The 24,281-nt window shown below is 35.6% G+C and overlaps 1 protein-coding gene across 1 annotated transcript in view; it reads left to right on the top strand.

Moving 5' to 3' along the window:
* The first annotated feature begins 268 nt into the window (after positions 1-268).
* RPS6KA6 (ribosomal protein S6 kinase A6) overlaps positions 269-24,281 on the top strand; it is a 180,485-nt gene continuing 156,472 nt past the window's right edge. Inside the window, exon 1 of the mRNA XM_087427031.1 lies at positions 269-397. Coding sequence (XP_087283157.1) covers positions 284-397 — 114 coding nt within the window. The 5' untranslated portion in view covers positions 269-283. The remainder of the gene's footprint in view (positions 398-24,281) is intronic.

Consider the following 24,281-nt stretch of genomic DNA (forward strand, 5'->3'; position numbering starts at 1 on the left):
TTCCCCTTGTCCCAGAGAAAGAGTTGACCTAAACAGTTTCATTATTTTTATTATTATTATTACAGCCAGCATAAAACTCTTTCTGTATCCCTGGAGAGCAAGGGTTAAGGTAAGATCTATTCTGGAAACTTCTTCCCCCACTCCATTCCCTCCCCCTCCCTGTGTATTGAATTGCCATGTTTCCCAGCTCCACTAATGTTTTACCCCGAGTCACATGTTTTTTTTTTTTCAGGACCTACTCCAGGGGGAACACACTTATACACAGTATCCACTTTGAGGCGCAATGAGTTCTAGAAGGACACATCGTAGAGCATCTGACCATAGGGCCAACTCCAATTTAAGCCTGTGCTGTTTCCTTCCATTCTTTGAACATCATCAGCGGAGACCTGAGAATCTGGTAAGAGCATCTAGAAACAAGGCTTTGGGTTTTATTAGGCTGTGACTAAGGGGCAGAAGAGTGGGAAATGTTGAATGTCTTAGTGTTGTGACTTTGTGCAGATCTAAATAGATGTACCGTGTTTGAGACTTTCTCTAAGGAACTCATACAAGTCCAAAGAATTCTGCCTTTGTGGGTGTGGGGGATTTGGGAGGTGGGATAAGATTGGGATTCCAAACAACTTTGACAAGCTGAAGTGGATAAAAATAAACAAGGCAAGTCTATTAAAGGCAAGCTCACTTAGGGAAGAATACCAGATTACAGAAATGAGTACAGGATGGTCCTGGATTGGTTATGTATAAGTATAGCAAATAATTGCCTTAGGACTGTGGGAGTCATAGGTCAAAAATGCCAGTAATAGAATGCCATATGGTTGAAAATGGTGAGCATTATCTCATAGATAGGTATAGATATATAGATATATTAATAGCATGAAGGGGCTGGGATGTAATCCTCTTGATATATTCTGCATTAGTTAGGTTTTAATCATGTCTTCCATGTGGAATAATATATTATTTCAGTTACTATGGCTTAAATGAGATGTGGAGTATTTAGAGAAGGACCAGGATAAGCTAGCCAAAGTGATTCCGTTGAAAGATTTAGAAAATGCCCCTGTAAAAAAATCATAAGAGAACTGAAGGGTTAGCTTAACCACAAGTCTTCAAATAGTTGGAAAGATATGATATGAGGAGTGGAAGGGGTGGATCAGGCAGCTGTTCAACATATCCACTCAAGTCAGACCAGAGGAGATGAGCTTTAATTACAGCCGGGCAAGTCAGAAGTTCGTTTTTACGTAACACTTCCCTTCACTCTACAGACTGAAAAAGTAGAATTCTTTGAAAATAAAGATAGATCAAAAAATTTTCCCTTTGAAATCTCTCTGAATAGGGCAAACAGCTAACTTTATGAAATGACTTTATTGCATATTGGCCATATGCCAAAGTGGATCTATAAGTAGACTTTTAGAAAACCTTTTAAGTAATAGAAGTCTGTGAAATAAGGTTCATTCACCTTGATATAAACAGTTTAAGGGGGAAAATTGTATTCGTAAACATCCATTTTGTTTCTCATTATAATTTTGATAGCATTTACCCTCAGGGGTGTTTTTAAACAGTTTCATAGACTTTAAGATTTCCCAGACCTCTTTTACATTTGTAAATATTTAACAACAACCTTTTTTCCGGTTCTCAATGTGGCTACACATTTGTCATTTGTTTATCCTGACTTTCTAGGCCATGTTCTAGCAACATAAAAATGATATATGTGAAAATATTTCTAGTTTGTCAGATTATTGTAGTTCTTTGTTTTCTACCTCTAGAATTTTTCTCCATGTCAAAAATAGATGTTTATGACAATTGGCTGAAATAAAGTGATCCACTAAGCTGACTCTCAATTCATTTTTTATTCTCTACTGACATAAATTCTCATAACATAAACTTATTTCAAGAGATAAAATGAGAAATTGGAGAAAAGTAAGAATTTTTAATGTGCTACTGATTCACTGAGTATATGTGATTGAGCACTGTGGTAAGCAGGGGATGTTTATTTTTCTTTATTCTAATTTCACCATAGCTGTATCTAAATGCACCAAGGCTGGATAACCAAACAACTGGTAATTTCAGGCAATTAACAACTCTTTGGGGCTTAAAGACACTCAATACTGGTTTTTAACTTTATTTTTCTCTCTGAAATTTTCAGTGGAAATTTCATCCAATTAGTTGCTTCACCCACAGTGAAGTGGAGGATTGGAGCAATTATCCACATGATTTAAACAAAAAGATGACCTCTTTGACCTCAATTATAGTAACTGAATATTTTAAGCAAAATGTAAGTTTTGCTTGAGAACTGGAAAGAATGCTGGTGTTAAATATTTACAAATGTAAAATTTCTTCGGAAAACTACCTAAATCCTCAGCTTCTGTGTTGGTTTATGTGTGTCTGAACATTAACTGCAATAGTGCTAATTAATGCAATGCGTAAAGTACTGATTCCTGATAAGAAAATCATTGTTTGAAAACAAATAGCAATTCTAAATTAGCCTTGTGAGAACAAGTTTGTTAGGAAAGGAGAAAAGATGACAGAGATTCTAAGCCGTCTCTTGTAGTTATCAGTATGATATTGTACCAAAAATGTATAATAAGATAAAAAGAAACTCTGAAATTAACATTTGAAATGGCAGCAAGTCAAATAATACAGAGCATACTAACAAGTGGTTACAAACAGTGGTGGCTGAATAATTAGAGGGTCTTTTCTCCATGACAAACATGCTTCTTTACTCCAACATCAGTTAATTGAAACTATTAGCAGAAACAAGGCAACAATAATCTTTTACTCCTGAACAGTGCTTTAAAGCAATAGAAAATGCAACATAGTTTATCATCATTACTTAGCAAATCAGGAAAACAAGAAAGCAATAACCCAGATAATGTGACTATCGAATAAGTTGTAGATTCAATGAATTTAGAATTTTGAAATTGAGGGTGTCTGTAGAACCACAAAAAACAGACCACACGACTATTTGAATTTTTGGCCCAGTGTGATCAATATAAATTGGTGACAGAATGGACATACATTTGCAATAATTAACTATTAATATGGCACCCTCCATTCCCATCTCCCCCCTTCCAAATGCTAGTAGGCATTTTCATACATTATCTTTTATAGTCCTCACAACAACTCTACAAGATAGGCTTAATTACATAAATTTAAAATTTTAGGAAATGGAAGTTAAGACAGCTTAAGTAACTGTCCCAAGGTCACAGAGCTAACATGTGGTACAAGCCATCATTTAAATCCAAGTCTGTCAGAAGCTACATCACGTTGCTACTTGTTGATGAGAGAAAGGATATTTAAATAGAGAAGTAGCCATTAAAACAACTGCCAGTGAATAGATGCCACCATTTACAAATATATTTATTATGTTATGAGGGTTTATTTGGAATCCAATTTGTAATATTTACTAGCTGTGTGACTTTGGGCGAATCTTTTAATCTGGGCCCAATTATCCTCATTTATAGAAAAAACATGTAAATCTGTGGAGCCTTTCTTTGGCACTTCCATCTATAGCATGTATGTAATTTCGTCAAAGCTTTTCTGCTTTCAAGATAGTATAAGAAATAGACATGTACACAGATAAGTGCAATAAAAGGGATATGTACAAAGTAAAGAGGTGACACAAGCGATCAACATTTATTCATCCAAAAATTAGTTACTGAGCCTTTACTATATGCGAGGCACTGTGCTGGATGATGGAGATATATAGTGGTGAGAAAAAGCAGACATGGCTCTGCTATCTTATAGCTTACATTTTAACAGGAGAATCAAACAGTAATAAAATAATCTCACAATAAATGTATGTATAATACAGAGTATAAGCGCCATGAAGGAAAGACACTTATACTTGATGTTATGAGAACAAAAAGGAGAGGAATTTGACCTAATCTGTTGAGTTAAGATGGCTTCAGTGAGGAGGGGTTGCTTGAACTAGGCTATGACAGAAATTTAGGAGTCATTTGAGTAGATAAGGAGGGGAAGGTAGAAGGTACAGAAATAGCTTATACAAGGACACATAAGCTTAAGTAACATGGCATAGGGAAATATAAGCTATAAAAGGGAAATTATCAGAAGATGAGGTTGGAGCAGTATAAACATAACAGTTCATAAAGGGGCTTGTATGCTACTGAGTTTAGATTTAATTCTGAATATAATACGCAGTCACTGAAGGTTTTTAATCCAGGCGATGGCGTGATCAGATATATGTGTTAGGAAGATCATCTTACCCTTCCTTCAAAGTCTAACTTAAATCTTAAATTCTATGAAGCCTTCTTTGATTTTCCCATCTTCTAGTAAGAATAAATCTTTTCCTCGTCCATACTGACAGCAAACAATCTGCTTTCTATCAATATTACTGACATATGAGTCTTTCTCCCACATTAGAATTTGAACTTCTGAAGGTTAGGAAATATCTTGGTCTCCTCTGTAGCACATCTGCAGGGGAAAGATGTGTATAAGGAGCCACAGAGATGAAACAAGAAAAGTCTCAGAGGCCTTACAAGCTAGACTCCCAGCGTAGTTCAAGAAAGCAAGTTAAGGAGACTACTTGGAGGCTCTTGAAATAGTCCAGGTAAGAAGTGATGAGTGACTAAACTGAGACCAGTAAAAGGAGAAATGGAAAAGAGAAAACAGATCTAAGAGATTCATTAATACATGCATTAATTCTTTCACAAATATTTATTAAGCACCTTCTATGTGCCAGGAATCAACTTAGCCGTTGAAGGTACAGCATTGAACAAGACAGATATAGTTTTTGTCCTAACGAAGTTGGATGCAGTATAATATGGTGGTTCAGAGCACTGGCTTTGGAATTCTTGGGATTTGAACCCAGGTTCTATCACTTGTTAGTTGTGTGACCAAGGACAAATTACTTAACCTTTAGAAGGCTCCCCATCTATTAAATAGAGATACAAATATCACCTGTTTCACAGTAAGTTCTCAACAAATATTAGTAAAAATTATTATTAATAAGTAATACAAAAGTAAAATAGACAGAGTGTGTTGATAGTACTTGACAGGAGAGTCTAATCTAGAGGAAGAAGTGGAGTCAGAAAAAGCTTTCCTAAGGAATGGAAGCGGGCAGTTACATTCGGCACTCATGGATGAGCAGGAATTAGCTAAACAAAATTTGAGGCATGTAGAAGAAGATGGGAAAAGGGTCAGTGTGGCTAGAATTTAGTAGTAAAATGAGGCTGAGGAGATACACAGAGCCTTATAGGCCATTGAAAGGAGTTTGGGTATTATTTTAGGCACATTGAAGGTCCAGTGAATATTTTCAAGAAAGGAGATCACATGGTCTCCTTTACACAGAACTGACTGAACTTGCCAACTGGATGTGGGAAATGAAGATGAAGGAGTTAAAGATAACTACAATATTTCTAGCACAAATGACTGTGTGCAAGATGATGTCATTAACAGAGCTAAAACACAAAAGACCAATAGTAGGATTTTTATGATGGGGAGAAATAAGGAATTTGGTTTGTGACACACTAAATTTGAGGTGACTTAGGAATTTCATCTAAAGATGTTTAGCAGGCATTCAGTGATTATATTTAGAGCCCAGGAGTGTGGTCTGACTGAAGGTATTGATTTAGGAGTTATCAGTGTATAATGGAATGGTTGAAGGTATAGGAGTAGATGATTAATGGGAGGAGAGAGAAAGAGAGAGAAATGAAAGGAAAAAAATGTCTGTAGCTTTAGAGGTGCTTAGAGAAAGAGGAGTCATTATAGAGGACTGAAGAAGGGTCAGAAAGTTGTGAGGGAACCTAAAGGGTACATTGGGAGAAAAGCTAAGATGAAATATAGTAAACCCCAAACATATTTTATAGTCTTTCAGACACAATCTGAAATGGATTATCCTGTTGAGTGCTTGATATGAACACTCTTGGCATAAACATTTATAGTACATTTTTCCCTGATGAAGTCTGTAATCTCCAATTGTCTGGAATCTTTCAAAAGTCAGTCCAGCTCCAAACTCACCTTTCATTTGTTCTATTCCGGGGAATGACTGTTCATCCTTGAGTAAATAATTTATCTCAATAGAGTGCTAAATATTGCTAATTTCTATCATTTAACTACCTGGATAATTACATGTGGATAGAAAAACACAGGGAAAGGGTAGAACAGGTGATCTACCAAAAGAAAATGGTCACATTGCCAGAGTAAATTCAATGGATGTGAGCAGAAGAGACAGCATTGTAAATCCATACTTTTCAGAAACATTATATATCACACATATAAAAGTGCACACACACATACACACAAACTCACCTTTGCTCCAACACAAAGAAACTATATTCAGTTCCCTCAAAGCAGCAGGCTTTCTCATGCCTCAGGACTTTTGCACATGCTGTTTCCTTACCTAGAATACCCTTATCTTCACTAACCTTCCTCTCTCTCTGCTTTCCCTCTCCTCGTCCTCAGGATGCACACGTACCATGTCAACCAAATTCCCATTTTCCCTTAAAGACTTATATCTGAGAAACTCTCCAAACGTATCTCTCACTCAGCCCATCCACTAATTGCCTCAACGCTGAGTATTGTGCCGTTTTCTGTACTCTTAAATCACTTTACACATACTATTTAGATTACAAAATTTATCACACAGATGTCCTTTAATTTATGCATTCTCCAGTATTCTTCTCCCACTAGACTCTTTCTTTTTTAATAAACTGTTTTAGTCTGAAACAATTTTAGATTTACAGAAAAATTGTGAAGATAACACAGAGTTCTCATATACCCCATACCAATTTCATCTATTGTTAACATTTTACATTAATAGGTAAATTTGTCACAACTGATATTGATACATAATTACTAACTAAACTCTGTAATTTATTCAAATTTCCTTAGCTTTTACCTAACATTCTTTTTTTTTCCAGGTTCCCATCCAGGATATCACATTACATTTACTAGACTGTTTATTGACATGAGCTACTATGTTTCGTCCATTTCACTATCACCACTACCTAGTAGAGGGCCTGTAGATGCTGAGGAAATATTTTTTGGATCGATAGAGGAATGAAAGAATACATAAACTGGTGAATAATATTATGGAAAATATCGTCAGGTATAGAGTGATTCTCTCTCTCTCTCTCTATATATATATATATATATACTTTATATATACACTTTCTCTATCTCTGTCTCTCTCTGTCTCTGTCTCTCTCTCTCTCTCTACCTCTCTACTACTTTAGAAAAGAGAGTCAAGAGGTAATATAGTCTCCATCAAGGACAACTTTTATCTCTCCTGATAGTGATATAATTAGAGCATAGATTTGTGACTTCAACTACACCAAGATAAAAAAAATGCAGATTTCATATTACACCACACATTATTAAATCTCCAATTACAAAATCATATATTCAAAATGACTATGAAGACCAATTAGAAAAATGATCTATTGAAACAGAAAATTAAATAATTAAATAGCATAATAATTTCTTGTATTTCTGTAATACTTAATTCTTTGCAAAGCTTTTACACATGTATTATTTTACCTGAGCTTCACAACAACGCTGTGAAATATCTGAATACTAAATATTTTAAAACACTGTTGCCAAGAACAGTGCTGTGGTGACACAGATTTAATAAAATTTACAACTGTCGGACTAACATAACACTGCCCAGTGGGAGCTAATTAGTATCAATTATGATAGAGAGGCTCAAGTGAATTGAGGTGAGACTCTTAAGGATTCCTCTACTTATGCACACTTAGGACATAGTGACAGGAAGATCTCGTAAATTGTGTGGCCAAAACAAGGCTTTTGGCAGCAAATTTCTATTTCTACACAGAATAACTGTGTAGTTATTGATGAGATGGATGAGACAGGCTTGCACCCAGGATGAGGGATAGAATCTTCCCTGTGGAATTGGTCCCAAGCTGTGTCAAGAAAGGGGATAACATAAATGAATAATCAAAAGTAGTAGGTTAGATAGAGATTAGGTCTGACAGACATTAGGTCTGGAGGGAACAAATAGTAAAGGAATCTTCTGTGGCAATAAGGTTTTGTGTAGGGAAATGGGCAGGAAGTGAAAGTAAAGAGATGAAGCATGGGGTTTGGCAGAGATATGACTGAGTTTTTTGCAGAAAGAGCAGCTGATCCTGGACCAAATGTTACAATGGGGGAATTTTCCGAATGGACTAGTTGTGCTGACAGAAGTTTGTAGCCAAATATTTTGGACAATGGGATAGTTAAGGCCTTTCCTCAACATACTATGCACAGCGTGAGCTATTCTGCCTTTAAAGACTCCTAGCCTTGGAGTTAGATCAAGATGGCAGAGTAGGAAAATCCTTAGCTCACTTCCTCCCGTAGATACACCAAAACTACAACTACATATAGAACAACTATCACTGAGAATGACTTGAAGACTAGCAGAACAGATTTTCCACAACTAAGGATATAAAGAAAAAGCCACATCGAGATGGTTTGGAGGGGTTGAGACATGGCCTAGTCAGGATCCACACCCCTGGCATGGCGACCCACAAGTGGGAGGGATATCACAACCTCAGAGGTCCTCCTGGACTAGTGAGGGGCCCCAGCCTTACATCTGGCTCTCAGCCTGGGAAACCTGCACCAGGAAGACAAGCCCCTATAATGTCTGGGTTTGAAAACCAGTGGGGTTTACATCCAGGAGAGCTAGAGGGCTGTAGGAAGCCGGGACTCCAGACTTAAAGGACATGCACACAAACTCACTCACTCTGAGTCCTAGTGCAGGGGCAATAGTTTGAAAAGTGCCTGGATTATACATGAAGAAGATTCATTGACTAATTTTAGAGCATGTGCCAAAGGGGCAGGGACCCAGTGGAAGTTTCCATGGGGACAGAAGCACCGGTGGGTGCCTTTTTTTAAATCTCTTTCTACCTAGCTGGCCTTGCCCTGGTGGGTGCCATTTCCAACACTCTCCATCTATGTTGCTAGCGCCACTTGCCTGGCTTCAGCATTCCCCTGAAGACTTGTCCCTGCCAACATCCTTCCAAAGTGGCTTCTACCCCACCCCACACGGCAGGTGGCCCCAGCCAGCACTGGAACCCCTCCAAAATGGCTCCCACCCTGGGGTGCCAGACGTGGACACCAGTGTGCCCACAGCAATTGCAACCCAGGCACAAGAGGAGAGTGCACAGCCTACACAGGGGACACACCTAGTGCCCCTGGCTCTGGTGACCTGGGGGAATTGTGCTACTAAGCCCCACAAGACACCTTCTATATAAGGTCACCCCTTCAAGACTGAGAGAAATAGCTGATCTACCTAACACATAGAAACAAACAGAGAGTTAGGCAAAATGAGGAGACAACGGAATATGTTACAAATGAAATAACAAGACAAAACCTCACAAAAAGAATCAAACAGAATGATGATAAGCAATCCACCAGATAAAGAGTTCAAAGTAATGGTCATAAAGATGCTCACTGAACTCAGGAGAAAAATGGATGAACACAGTGAGAAATTCAACAAAGAGAAAATATAAAACAGAACTAATCAGAGCTAAAGAATACAATAACTGAAATGAATAATATGCTAGAAGGAATCAATAGCAGATTAGATGATGAAGAAAAACAGAACAGTGATCTTGAAGAAAGGGTAGTGGAAATCACCCAATTGGAACAGCAAAAAGAAAAAAGAATTAAAAAAATGAGGATAGGTTGAGTGACCTCTGGGACAACATCAAGTTTATTAACATTCACATTATAGGGGTCCCAGAAGGAGAAGAAACAGAAAGAGACAGAAAACCTACTTGAAGAAATAATGGCTGAAAGCTTCCCCAGCTTGGCAAAGGAAGCAGACACCCAAGTCCAGGAAGCACAGAGAGTCTCAAATAAGAAGAAACCAAAGAGACTCACACCAAGACACAGTATAATTAAAATGTCAAGTTAAAGATAGAGAATCTCAAAAGCAGCAAGAGAAAAACAACTAGTTATGTACAAGGGAACCCCCCATAAGAACTGTCAGCTGATTTTTTAGCAGAAACTTTACAGGTAAGAAGGGACTGGCTCGATATATTCAAAGTGCTGAAAGGAAAAAACTTACAACTAAGAATACTCTATCCAGCGAGGTTATCATTCAGAATTGAGCGAGAGATAAAAAGTTTCCCAGACAAGCAAAAGCTAAAGCAGTCCATCTCCACTAAACCAGCTTTACAAAAAATGTTAAAGGAACTTTTTTAAACATAAAAGAAAAGGTCATAACTAGAAATAAGAAAATTATGAAAGAAGAAACCTCACTGGTAATTCTAAACATATAGTAAAGGTAATGGATCAACCATCTATATAGCTAGTTTGATGGTTAAAGGACAAAAGTAGTAAAATCATCTATTCCTACAATAATTAGTTAAGGGATACACAAGAAAAAGATGTAAAATTTGACATCAAAAACATAAAATATGGTGGGGGGAGTAAAAGTGTAGTGCTTTTAGAATGTGCTCAAACTTCATTGACCATCAACTTAAAATAGACTGCTACATATATAGGTTATTACATATGAAGCTCATGCTAACCACAAACAAAAAACCTATAATAGATACACAAAAAATAAAGAGAAAGGAATACAAACATAACACTAAGGAAAGGAATTCTATCAGAAGTGAAGAGAGCAAGAGAAGAACGCAACAGAGAACTACAAAAACAACCAGAAAACACAACGAAACGGCAGTAAGTACATACTTATCAATAATTACTTTAAATGTAAATGGACCAAATGCTCCAATCAAAAGACATAGGGAGGCTGAATGGATAAAACAACAATACATAATATATGCTGCCTACAAGAGATTCACTTCAGATCTAAAGAGACACACAGACTGAAAGTGAAGTGATGGAAAGAGACATTTTGTACAAATGGAAACAAAAAGAAAGCTGGAGTAGAAATAGTTATATCAGATGAAATAGACTTGAAAAGAAAAGCTGTAACAAGAGACAAAGAAGGTCATTATATAATGATAAAGGGATCAATCCAACAAGAGGATGTAACACTTTTAAATATCTATGCACCCAATATAGGAGCATCTAAATACATAAAGCAAGGGCCGGCTCTGTGGCTTAGCGGTTAAGTGCGCGCGGATGCTGGCGGCCCGGGTTCGGATCCCGGGAGCGCCCGGAGGCACCACTTCTCCGTCCAACGCGAGGCCGAGTCCCGCGTACAGCAGCTAGAGGGATGTGAACCTATGACATACGACTATCTACTGGGGCTTTGGGGGGAAAAAGCTGAATAAATAAAATCTTTAAAAAAAAAATAAATACATAAAGCAAATATTAATAGACATAAAAGGATAAATTAAAAGTAATACAATAATAGTAGGGAACTTAAAAATCCCACTTGCATTAATGGATAGACCATCCAGACAGAAAAACAAGGAAACATTGGCCTTAAATGACACATTAGACGAGATGGACTTAATAGATACGTATAGAACATTCCATCCAAAAACAGCACTATACACATTCTTTTCAAGTGCACATGAGACATTCTCTGGGATAGATTACATGTTAGGCCATAGATCAAGTCTCAATAAATTTAAGAAGATTGAAATCGTATTAAGCATCTTTTCTTATCATAACAGTTTGAAACTAGAGTTCAATTACAAGAAGAAAACTGGAAAAAACACAAACACCTACGTGGAGGCTAAACAACATGCTCCTAAAGAGCCAATGGATCAATGAAGAAATCAAAGAGGAAATCAAAAAATATGTTGAGACAAATGAAAATGGTAAACACATTTCAAAACCCATAGGACACAGCAAAAGCATTTCTAAGAGGAAAGTTTAATATAAAGAACTCATGCATCTCAACAACAAAAAAACTACCAACCCAATTAAAAAATGGGCAAAAGACCTGAACAGACATTTTTCCAAAGAAGATATACAGATGGCCAACAGACACATGAAAAGATGTTCAAAATCACTAACTATCAGGGAAATGCAAATCAAAACTACAATGAGATATCACCTCACGCCCGTCAGAATGGCTATAATTAACAAGACAGGAAACAACATGTGTTGGAGAGGTTGTGGAGAGAAGGGAACTCTCATACACTGCTGGTGGGAGTGCAAACTGGTGCAGCCACTATGGAAAACAGTATGGAGATTCCTCAAAAATCAAGGATAGAACTACCATATGATCCAGCTATTCCACTGTTGGGTATTTATCCAAAGAACTTGAAAACACCAATTTGCAAAGGTACATGCACCCCTGTGTTCATTGCAGCCTTATTCACAATAGCCAAGACTTGAAGCAACCTAAGTGCCCATCAAGGGACGAATGGATAAAAAAGCTGTGGTATATATACACAATGGAATACTACTCAGCCATAAGAAACGATGAAATCCAGCCATTTGTGACAACATGGATGGACATTGAGGGCATGATGCAAAGTGAAATAAGTCAGAGGGAGAAGGTCAAATACCGTATGATTTCCTTCAGTAAGTAGTAGATAATAACAACAATAAACAAACACATAGGGACAGAGATTGGATTGGTGGTTACCAGAGGGGAAGGGGGGAGGGAGGAGGGTGAAAGGGATAGTTGGGTACATGTGTGTGGTGATGGGTTGTAATTAGTGTTTTGGTGGTGAACATGATGTAATCTATGCAGAGATAGAGGTACAATGATGTACACCTGAAATTTTTACAATGTTATAAACCAATGTTACTGCAATAAACAAAAAATTAAAAAAAAAAAAAAAAATAAGAGGAAAGTTTATAGCAATGCAGACCTCTCTCAGGAAACAAGAAAAATCTCAAATAAGCAATCTAATCTTACACCTAAAGGAACTACAAAAGGAAGAACAAAGGCCAAAGTTAGTGGAAGGAAGGAAAGGAGAAAAAACAGAGTGAAAAATAAATCAAATAGAAACTAAACATAATAGAAAACAACTGGAAAACATTCAGCTGGATACATCAAGAAAAAAAAAAGAGAGTGCCCAAATAAATAAAATCAGAAATGAAAGAGGAGATGTTACAGCTGACACCACAGAAATACAAAGCGTCATAAGATATTACTACAAACAATTATAAACCAACAAATTGGACAACCTAGAAGAAATTCCTAGAAACATACCATCTTCCAAGACTGAATCAGGAGGAAATAGGAAATCTAAACAGACCAGTTAGTAGCAATGAAATTGAATCAGTAATTAAAAAACTCACGAAAAACAAAAGTCCAGGACCAGATGGCCTCACAGATGAATTCTACCAAACATTTCAAGAAGAGTTAATATCTATTCTTCTCAAATTCTTCCAAAAATTTGAAAAGGAAAGAATGCTTCCTAACTCATTCTACAAGGCCAGATACTAAAACCAGACAAAGACACTACAAAAAAACAAAATTACAGGCCAATACCCTTGATGAACATAGATGCAAAAACTCTTAACAAAATATTAGCAAATTGAATTCAACAATACATCAAAGGGATTATACACCAGGGTCAAGTGGGATTTATCCCAGGGATACAAGGATGGTTCAATATCTGCAAATCAATCAACATGATACACCACATTAAAAAAATGAAGGATAAAAATCATGTGATCATCTCAATAGCTGCAGAAAAATATTTGTTAAAATTCAACACCCATTTATGATAAAGACCCTCAAAAAGTGGGTATAGAGGGAACATACCTGAACATAATAAAGGCCGAATATGAAAAACCTGCAGCTAACATCATACTCAATGGTGAAAAGCTGAAAGCATTTCCTCTAAGATCAGAAACAAGACAGGGATGCCCAGTCTTGCCACCTTTATTCAACATAGTATTGACCTTCTCCCTCTGACTTATTTCACTTTGCATCATGCCCTCAATGTCCATCCATGTTGTCACAAATGGCTGGATTTCATCGTTTCTTATGGCTGAGTATACCGTATGATTTCCTTCATTAAGTAGTAGATAATAACAACAATAAACAAACACATAGGGACAGAGACTGGATTGGTGGTTACCAGAGGGGAAGGGGGGAGGGAGGAGGGTGAAAGGGATAATTGGGTACATGTGTGTGGTGATGGGTTGTAATTAGTATTTTGGTGGTGAACATGATGTAATCTATGCAGAAATAGAAGTACAATGATGTACACCTGAAATTTTTACAATGTTATAAACCAATGTTACTGCAATAAACAAAAAATTAAAAAAAAAAAAAACCAAAAAAAAAAAACATAGTATTGGAAGTTTTAACCACAGCAATCACACAAAAAAAAGAAATAAAAGGCATCCAAATTGGAAAGGAAGAAGTAAAACTGTCACTATTTGCAGATGACATGATACTATATATAGAAAACCCTAAAGACTCCAGCAAAAAAATATTATAACTAATAAATGAATTCAGTAAAGTTGCAGGATACAAAATTAATATACAGAAATCTGTTGCATTTCTGTAGCAATAACAATCAGAAAGTGAAATTAAGAAAAAAAAATCCCATTAGTAATTGCATCGAAAGGAATAAAATACCTAGGAATAAATTAAACCAAGAAGGTGAAAGACCTGTACTCTGAAAACTATAAGACAGTGATAAAAGAAATTGAAGATGACAGAAATAAATGGAAAGATACACCATGCTCATAGATTGGAAGAATTAATATTGTTAAAGTGTCCATACTACCCAAAGCAATCTATAGATTCAATGCAATCCCTATCAAAATTCCAATGGCATTTTTCACAGAACTAGAACAAAGAATCCTAAAATTCGTATGGATCCACAAAAGACCCTGAATTGCCAAAGCAATCTTGAGAAAGAAGACAAAGCTGGTGGTATCATGCTCCTGGATTCAAACTATACTATAAAGCTATAGTAATCAAAACTGTATGGTACTGGCACAAAAACAGAAATATAGATCAATGGAACAGAATAGAGAGATCAGAAATAAACCTACATTGATTTACAGCAAAGGAGGCAAGAATATACAATGTGGAAAAGACAGTCTCTTCAATAAATGGTGTTTGGAAAACAGGACAGCTACATGCAAAAGAATGAAACTGGACCACTTTCTTACACCACACACAAAAATAAACTCGAAATGGATTAAATAGTTGAATGTAAGATCTGAAACCATAAAATTCCTAGAAGAAAGCATAGGCAGTCAGTTCTTTGACATCGATCTTAGCAATATTTTTTTGGTTCTCTCTTCTCAGGCAAAGGCAACAAAAGCAAAAATAAACAAATGAAACTACATCACACTAAAAAGCTTTCGCACAGTGAAGGAAATAATCATCAACAAAACAAAAAGGCAACCTAGTAAATGGCAGAAGATATTTGCAAATGATATATTTGATAAGGGGTTTATATCCAGAATATATAAAGAACTCATACAACTCAATATCAAAAAAACAAACAATCTGATTAAAAAACGGTCAGAGGACCTGAGTAGAGATTTTTCCAAGGAAGATATACAGATGGCCAACAGATACATGAAAAGATGCTCAACATCACTAACCATTAGGGAAATGCAAATCGAAGCCACAATGTGATATCACCTCACACTTGTCAGAATGGCTATTATCAAAAAGACAAGTTTGGTGAGGACATGGAGAAAAGGGAACCCTCACGCTCTATCGGTGGAAGTGTAAAGTGGTGCAGCCACTGTGGAAAACAGAATCAAGCTTCCTCAAAAAATTAAAAATAGAACTACCATATGACCCAGCAATTCCCCTTCTGGATGTGTATCTGAAGAACACAAAGATACTAATTCGAAAAGATATATGCACATCTATGTTCATTGCAGCATTATTTACAATAGCCAAGATACGGAAACAACCTGTGTCCATTGATGGATGAATGGATAAAGAAGAAGTGGTATATATATGCAATGGAATACTACTCAGCCATAAAAAGATGAAATCTTGCCCTTTTTGACAACATGGATGGACCCTGAGCGTATTATGCCAAGTGAAGTAAGTCAGACAGAGAAAGTCAAATACCATATGATTTCACTCATATATGGAATCTAAAAAAAACGAAACAAATGAACAAACAAAACAAAATTAAAAAAAACTCATAGATAAAGAGAACAGATAAGTGGTTACCAGAGGGGAAGTGGGGAGGGTGGGTGGGAAAAATGGGTGAAGGGGGTCAACTGCATGGTGATGGATGGTAACTAGGCTTGTGGTCGTGATCACTTTGTCATGTATACAGATGTTGAATTATAAAGCTATACACCTGAAACATGAACGATACCAGAAATAAAATAAAGTAAATGCTTGATACCTAACAAAGTCATCACATGCTATTTACTGATGACAGATAATTACCTTAAAGCATCTTTATTTTTTAAAGGTGTATTTATAGATTTGTTAATTTTAGTTTTTTGTTTTTTTTTTAAATAATGACCATGGACTCTTCTTAGGCTTCTTTGCCTACTGCCTTTCTCATGATAAATAAAAATTTCTTGATGGTGGTCACCAGAGGGGAAGGGGTTGGGGAAATGGATGAAATAGGTGAGGAGGATTAAGAAGTACAAACTTCCAGTTACAAAATAAACAAGTCAAAGGGATGTAATATACAGCACAGAGAATATAGTCAATAATATTGTAATAACTTTGTGTGGTGACAGATGATTAGTTGACTTGTGGTAATCATTTTGTAATCTATATAAAAGTCGAATCACTATGTTATAATCTGAAGGTAATATAATATTGTATGTCAACTGTACCTCAATAAAATAAAATAATAAAAACAAAGACAAAAAACCTGCTTTTGAATACAATTCATTCCTGTTGTTTTTGCTAAATCAAATAAAGGCTTTAAGCCAAAAAAAAAAAAAAGACAAACATTTCTAGTCTATGCCTTCTTTAGTCTAGGAGTTCCTGCCTCCCTTCCCCCTCTCCAAATGTGTTTTAGTAAAAAAGCATTGTGGAGATTTTGACAGAGACTGGAAGGGAGTTGAAGGACCTGGGAGTTGTCACTCTCTGATTTGTCCTTTGGGGTCATGCAAACCTCCTTGCAGCACTGCATTTGACCATGATACTGACAATTCAGGCTCAATGGGGAAAAATACTGGTAATGTCAAACAAGTTTTATATTATGATATTTTACTCATGATTTTCTTTCTATAAATTATCTTTATTTATATTATTAATTTAGTTCTAAGACAGACTAAAGCAGGAAACAATAAGAAATATTTTAGCTATAAAGTTCTTTTTCCCAATGATTGAAAAAGAAGGCCTGCCATAACATGTGTCAGTGATGATACACAGTTCATTTTTATGATGGTTATAAGGTCAAGTTGATTAAATATTTTCTGGCAGCTTGATTTTTATCTCTGAAAGCAAGATTGAATTATTTATCATGATGAATGAATATTTCTAAATCAGCATCTTTATTCAAGTAAATGCGGTACACCATATACAATGTATCTAACTCTAATTTATCCATTAGGCATGTAATTCAAAATGCAGATTATTTTTAAAAGTACAAGTAGAAAAGTAAAAGTAATCTGCTTTTAAAATTGCAAGCATATTAGCTTCTATGCTAGATGGAGATGATCTAATCTAAGCAGAGCCCTGGCTTCTGATAAAGGTTTTAGTGCTGATTCTAATCAAGTTGAGATCAATAGCGCATTGTTCTCTTTCTATAGTACAGATGAAATAAATAGGTGACATTAATTCAGGCCTGGGTAGATGGATAGCCATATCAGAGCAAGACAATTAGGACTAAGAAGTATCATTATTTGAAGAGTTAACACGGATACAAGAACTGAATAGATAAATTCTAAAGACTCCACTTAACAATTTAGACATTTGTGTAGAGTTTACCAAAATAGCAACTGATTGAAATCTCTCTGTAGTAAGAGAGAGATTCAGCATGTAGGAAGAAAAGCATACTATGGGTAGGTAAATGAACTGAGCGTGCCCTTTGCCCATAGCAGATGGTAGCCATGGGTGGGCCATTAAGTAGGCCTAATAGTCTGACAGCCCCTGCTTATTTGCTGATGGCAGGATTAAAATTTGTACCAACTACATGTACTGTACGGACTCTTTAAGGTTACTAGAACTCAATATTGCAAATACAAATGATTTACTAGAGATTTTATGATAACCACTACATTTTCAGAGGTTTGAAGAGAGTGTGGCCCCAAGTTCTTTTTTGTTATTATTAAGACTTTATTTTTTTAGAGCAGTTTTAGATTTACAACAAAATTGAAACTCAGGTACAGAGATTTCTCATGTACCCCCTGCCCCCACACATACATAGCATTCCCCATTATCAACATCACTCACCAGATGGTACATTTTTTACCAAGGATGAACCTACATTGACACATCATAATCACCCAAAGTTCATAGTTTACCTTAGAGTTCACTCTTGGTGTTTTACATTCTATGGATTTGGAAAAATGTGTATGTATCCATCATTATAATACCATACAGAGTATTTTCTCTGCCCGAAAAATCTTCTGTGACCAAGTTCTTTTTCTGTTTACATAAATTATTGATGATCTCTATCTCTATTGAAGATTTCCATACGCAACTGGATATTGTATGAATCACTTCTTTATTGGAATTAAGAGTCTTATTGGGAGATGTGATACATTTTTCTTTCAAATTCCTTATATTAAAAGCATGTTTGTTGGTCAGCAAGGGAATATTATTTCTACCACCTTAATAAAATTGGAAATTGGATTATTTAACATACAATATGTTCTAAATAATCCGTTATCCATTTTATTAAACATACTCAGTTGTTCTAGCATCCCATGTTTATATTATGTTTTGTTGTAAGGAGAATAGCAATCGGAACATATGACTACCACTGTTTATGTCAGAATGAGAACTCAGTCAAAAGCATGATGGGCCATATGCCATGAGAAGTGAGTAACTGGAGTTTAACACGCCAAGTGGGATGGCCACTTTGCAATAAGTTTAGATGCAGATAATAAAAAGAGACACTAGAAGGCAGGTGAAAGTGTTCAGAGGGTATAGTGGCAACTAAGAGGTGGTAATCAAAGTAGTATTAGGGAGGTCATAGATGAGTGTTCCCCAATCAGATGAGGGCCTAAGAGGAGAAGGGCTGGAGGGCAGGAGATCAGGGAAGATACAAGGAGTGAGTGCGAAGGTGACAAAGGGTTAGGGGGCTGGGCCTGGTGAGAAGGGAATGAGGTAGTAAGAAGAGAATGCCAAGGAGAGGGAAAGGGTGGGTTCTTGAGGGAGAAAGAATGAAATAAGGGGGTAGAGAGAGCGCAAAGGGGCTGAGGGAGCCTGAACATAGAATGGGGTGAGAAGGAAGTGGGAAGGCAGAAGCAGTAGAGGATTGGGAAAGGAGGGAAGGTACATTGAAGGAGATGGGGTATCGTGGAGGCAATCAGCTGGTTATTACAAGTTTGATGTATTCCAAGCAAAGAGGATAGATGGCATCTGCACATAATTTAACTTCCATTAATGTGAGTCATTTATTTAATTCCCATTTCTTTGCTCTGGTGAATATAAACAAGGTGGCTCCTCAAATTGTTTTGGGGCATAGGCAGAGTAAATAAATTATATACATAAACAATGTATTAATAAATAATTCTGACTCTTCCACTGCTAATTTAACGTCCAAAAAAGAGGTACAATTAAGATTAAGCAATGGGATAATTAGCAATATAGCTGCCTGGTTGGGAGGGGTATAGTTACTGAACAGACTGGTATTATGGCTATCCTTTCTCTTCAAGAAGTTTAGTGTTGCTTTTTTTTCCTGAAATACTTCCATTTTGAATTTGTAATAATGGGAAAATAATTGAATTTGTAATAATTTGAAATAATGTGCTAATATGATAATGAGAGTTAGTAGCATAGGCCTAAATGGCCGTTAGAAACTACAAAAGGCAGTATGTAAGAAGTAGCATTTCTTTTATTTTCAATATTGGTATTTATTAAATCTGCACATATAGCATATTCATTTCTGTGATATTGAATATGAAAGTTACATTTGAAAGGTATTGTCTTTCTCAAATATACATTCTTAACCATGTATATTTCAAACACATTCCAAAGAAAATGAATCTAAGAGCACTCAAATAATGATTTCTCTTCCTCTTATATATGTTAACTTAATGTAAGTAAAATATATTTGAGAAAAGTAAGTCATTTCTCTGCCATTGAATAAAGCAATTTAAGCTCTACTGTGGTCACATTTAAAAAACACATATAAAGTTTAAAATATCTAAATTTGAATGTGCTCCTTTCTGAGGATATCTATCAAAATTTATTTAGGTAGAGCAAGTGACCCTAGGGTACAGCATATTAGCAATCCCTCTGGGTCTCCCATTTTAGGATGCTCTGCCCTATTGCAGGGAATATGTTGCTTGCACTGCACAGATACTCTAGAAGGACAGTGACTCAGTATGTTAGCGGGAGGGAAAATCAGGTGACATAACATGCTATTGCTAAAAAGGATTTGAGCTGTTCTTATATAATCAGCACATTAAACACTCACACCCACAACCAAGGTAACAAGGCTACATGGGTCACAAAGGTTTTCTGCCCTTTAAATACTCTCCTTGGGCCTCAAAATGCCCTTGTGCAAAATCTACTCTTTGTACTTCCCTACACAATCCTCAACCATCTTAACATTACCCTCCACTACTGTTCATATTTTGTGTCTATGTGTATTTCCTTTCTTTTGGCCTGTTTGATGCCCTTTTTTATAAGTCAGGTTTTTTGAAGAATACTTTTTATACAATAAAACACTATTTTTAAGGTACAGTTCTATAAATTTTGATAAACACATACAGTCACGTAACAACAACCACATAACATTTCTAGCACCCCCCAAAACTTCTGGCTCTTTGAACAAAACATTTCCCTTCACCTCCAGCCCCTGGCAACCACTAATCTGTTTTCTGCTCCTACGGTTTGCCTTTTCCAAGATGTCACACAAATGGAACAACAGAGTATGAAACTTTTTGAGGCTGTTTTTTTTTCACTTGAAATAATGTATTGGCAATTCATCCATGTTGTTGCAGGTACCAATAGTTCCTTTATTTTTGCTGCTGAGTAGTATTCTTTGTAATGGATGTACCACAGTCTGTTTATCCATTCTCTAGTTGAAGGGCATTTTGTTGGTTTCCAGTTTTTGGAGATTATGATTAAAGCTGCTGTAAACACTTACATACAGGTTACTGTGTAAACATATATTTTCATTTCCTTGAGTAAGGTCTGGAAGTATGGTGCTAGGTTATTTGATAAGTGTATATTTAACTTTATATGAAACAGCCAAAGTGGCTGTAAAATTTTGCATTCCATTTAACAAAGTAAGAGAGTTCCAGTTGTTGTACATTCTCTTTAACACTTGGTATTGTCAGGTTTGTCTTGTTTGTTTTTCAGTCATTCTAATAGATGCTGTCTTAGTGCGTTTGGGCTCTTATAACAAAATACCATAGACTGAGTGGCTTAAACAACAAACATTTTTCACAGTTCTTGAGGCTGGGAAGTCCAAGAGTAAGGTGCTGGCAGATCTGATGTCTGGTTAGGGCCCGCTTCCTGGTTTTTAGATGGCCATCTTCTCATTATATCCTCACATGGCAGAAAGAAGGAGAGAGAGCTCTCTGGAATCCCTTTTATAAGGACACTAATTCCATTCATGCGGGCTCCACACTCACGACCTAATTACCTCCCCAAAGCCCCACCTCTTAATACCATCACATTGGGTGTTAGGGTTTCAAATACGAATTTTGAGAGAAAAAAACATTTAGTCCATAATAGGTGTTCAGGGTATCTTATTGTGGTTTTCATGTGGATTTTCCCAATGTCTAATGGTGTTTAGCATTTTGTCATGTGCTTTTTTCAATCAGTGTATCTTCTTTCGTGATGTGTCAAATCGTTTGCACTTTTTAAAAATTGTTTTTCTTCTTATTACTGAATTTTGAGAGTTCCTTATGTATGCTGGATACAAGTCCTTTGTCAGATATATGATTTGCAAATATTTTCTCCCACCCTGTGACCTGTCTCTTCATCCTCTTAATAGTGTCTTACAAGAGCAGACATTTTAAATTTTGATGAAGTCAAAGTTTTTCTGTTATAGATTGTGCTTTTACCGTCAAATCTAAGAAACCTTAGCCTAATCAAAGGTTACAAAAATTTCCTTTGTTTTTACATTATTTTTTTTAGAAATTTTATGGTTTTAGGTTTTACATTTATGTTTATGATCCATTTTGAGTTACACTTTGTATGTGCTGCAAGGAATGGATCAAAGTTCATTTTCTTCCACATGGATACCCAATTTTTACACCACCAATTGTTGAAAAGTTTGTTCTTTCTCCACTGAATCGCCTTTCTAATTTTGTGAAAAGTCAGTTGACCATTTATGTATCTCTATTTCTGAGTCTCTATTGTGTTCCATTGATCTATTTGTCTAACTTTAATAATATATTTTCTTGATTACTGTATCGTTATAATAAGTCTTGAAGTCTGATACTGCAAATCCTTCAACTTTGTTGTTTTTAAGAATTGTTTTGGCTATTCTAGGTCCTTTGCCTTTCTGGAACAATTGTAGAATCAGCTTATCAATTTCTACAAAAATCTTACCGGGATTTTTATAGATGATATTTGCATTGAATCTATAGATCATGTTGGAGAGAGTTAACATTTTAATAATATTGAGTCTTTGAATTGGGATCCATGAATGCAGTACATCTCTTCATTTATATAGGTTTTCTTTGATTTCTTTCATCAGCATTTTGTAGTAGTTTCATCATACAAAGCCTGCACATATTTTGTAAGATTTATATTTAAGTATTTGATGTTCTTTCATGCTATTATAAATGGTACAGTTTATTTAATATTAATTTCCAATTGTTTGTTGGTAGTATATAGACTTAAAAAAAGATTTTCGCATATTGATCTTATAGCCTATGACCTTGCTAAACTCACATATTAGTTCTAGTAGATTTTTAGTATATATCTTTGGTTTTTCTATGTAGAAACTCATGTTTCCTACAAATAGAGAGTTTTATTTTTTTTCCTTTCCAATCTGTATGCCTTTCAATTATTTTTTATCCCATATTGCACTGGCTGGAACTTCCAGTGCAAGGTCAAGTAGCAGTTGTGAGAATGGACTTTCTTGTTCCTGATCTTAAGGGGAAAGCATTCAGTATTTTATCATAAAGTAAGATGTTAACTGCATGTTTTTTCGTGGATGTCCTTATTCAAGTTGAGGAAGTTTTTTCTGTTCCTAATTTGCTGAGAGTTTTTATCATGAATGGATGTTATATTTTGTCAAATGCTTTTTTCTGCATCTATTGAAACAATATATTTTTTTTCTTCTTTAGTTTCTTAATATAGTGAATTACATTGATTGTTTTTCCAATGTTGGACTAACCTTTTAATTCTCTTGAGAAATCTCTCTTGGTCATAATGCATTTTCTTTTTTTATCTATTTGTGGACATTGCTTATATTTTGGTGATGATATTTGCATCTATATTCCTGAACTATAGGTCTGTATTTTTCTTTTCTTGTAATTTCTTCATCTTTTTTTTGGTATTGCTAATATTGGAATTATAAATAACTTGGAAAGTGTTCCCTCCTTTTATTTTCTGGAAGCGCTTATGTAGAATTGGTATTATTTATTAATTAAATATTAGTTAGAATTCACCAGTCAAGCTATCTGGGCCTGAATTTTCTTCGTTGGAATGTTTTTAACTATGAATTCAATTTTTAATAGATATAGGACTATTCATGCTATTTATTGTTCTTATTGAGATATAACTCACATACTATAAAATTCACCCTTTTGAAGTGTAGAATTTAGTATATTTACGAGATTGTATCACCATCACCACTATATAATTCCACAACATTTTCTTCACCCCAAAAAGAAACCCAGTACCCGTTAGTAGTCACTCCTCATTTCCCCCTCCTCTGAGCCCCTGGAAATACTAATCTACTTTCTATCTTTATGGATTTTCTTATTCTGGACATTTTATATAAATGGAATCATACAATATGTGGTCTTTTGTGCTTGGCTTCTTTCATTTAGCATAACGTTTTCAAGGTTCATCCATATTGTAGCATGTGCCAGTACTTCATTCCTTTTTTGGCTGAATAATATTCCATTGAATATTTATTTAGTCTTGAGTGAGCTTTTGTTGTTTGTTTCGTTGAAGAAATTGGTCCATTTTATCTAAGTTATTGGATTTATGGTCATAAAGTTGTTTTTAATATCCTTTTCATATATGTAAAATTTGTAGTGATATTCCCTGTTTCATTTTTGATACCTGTAATTTGTGCCTTCTCTCTTTTTCTTGATTGGCGCAGATAGTGGTTTAGCAATTTGATTCATCATTTCAAGAAGCATCAGATTTTGGTTTTATTGATTTTCTTTATTGTTTTTTG

Source organism: Ceratotherium simum, chromosome X, assembly GCF_057802395.1.
Source record: "Ceratotherium simum simum isolate JZ-2026a chromosome X, ASM5780239v1, whole genome shotgun sequence".
In the NCBI taxonomy this organism is placed as follows: Eukaryota; Metazoa; Chordata; class Mammalia; order Perissodactyla; family Rhinocerotidae; genus Ceratotherium; species Ceratotherium simum.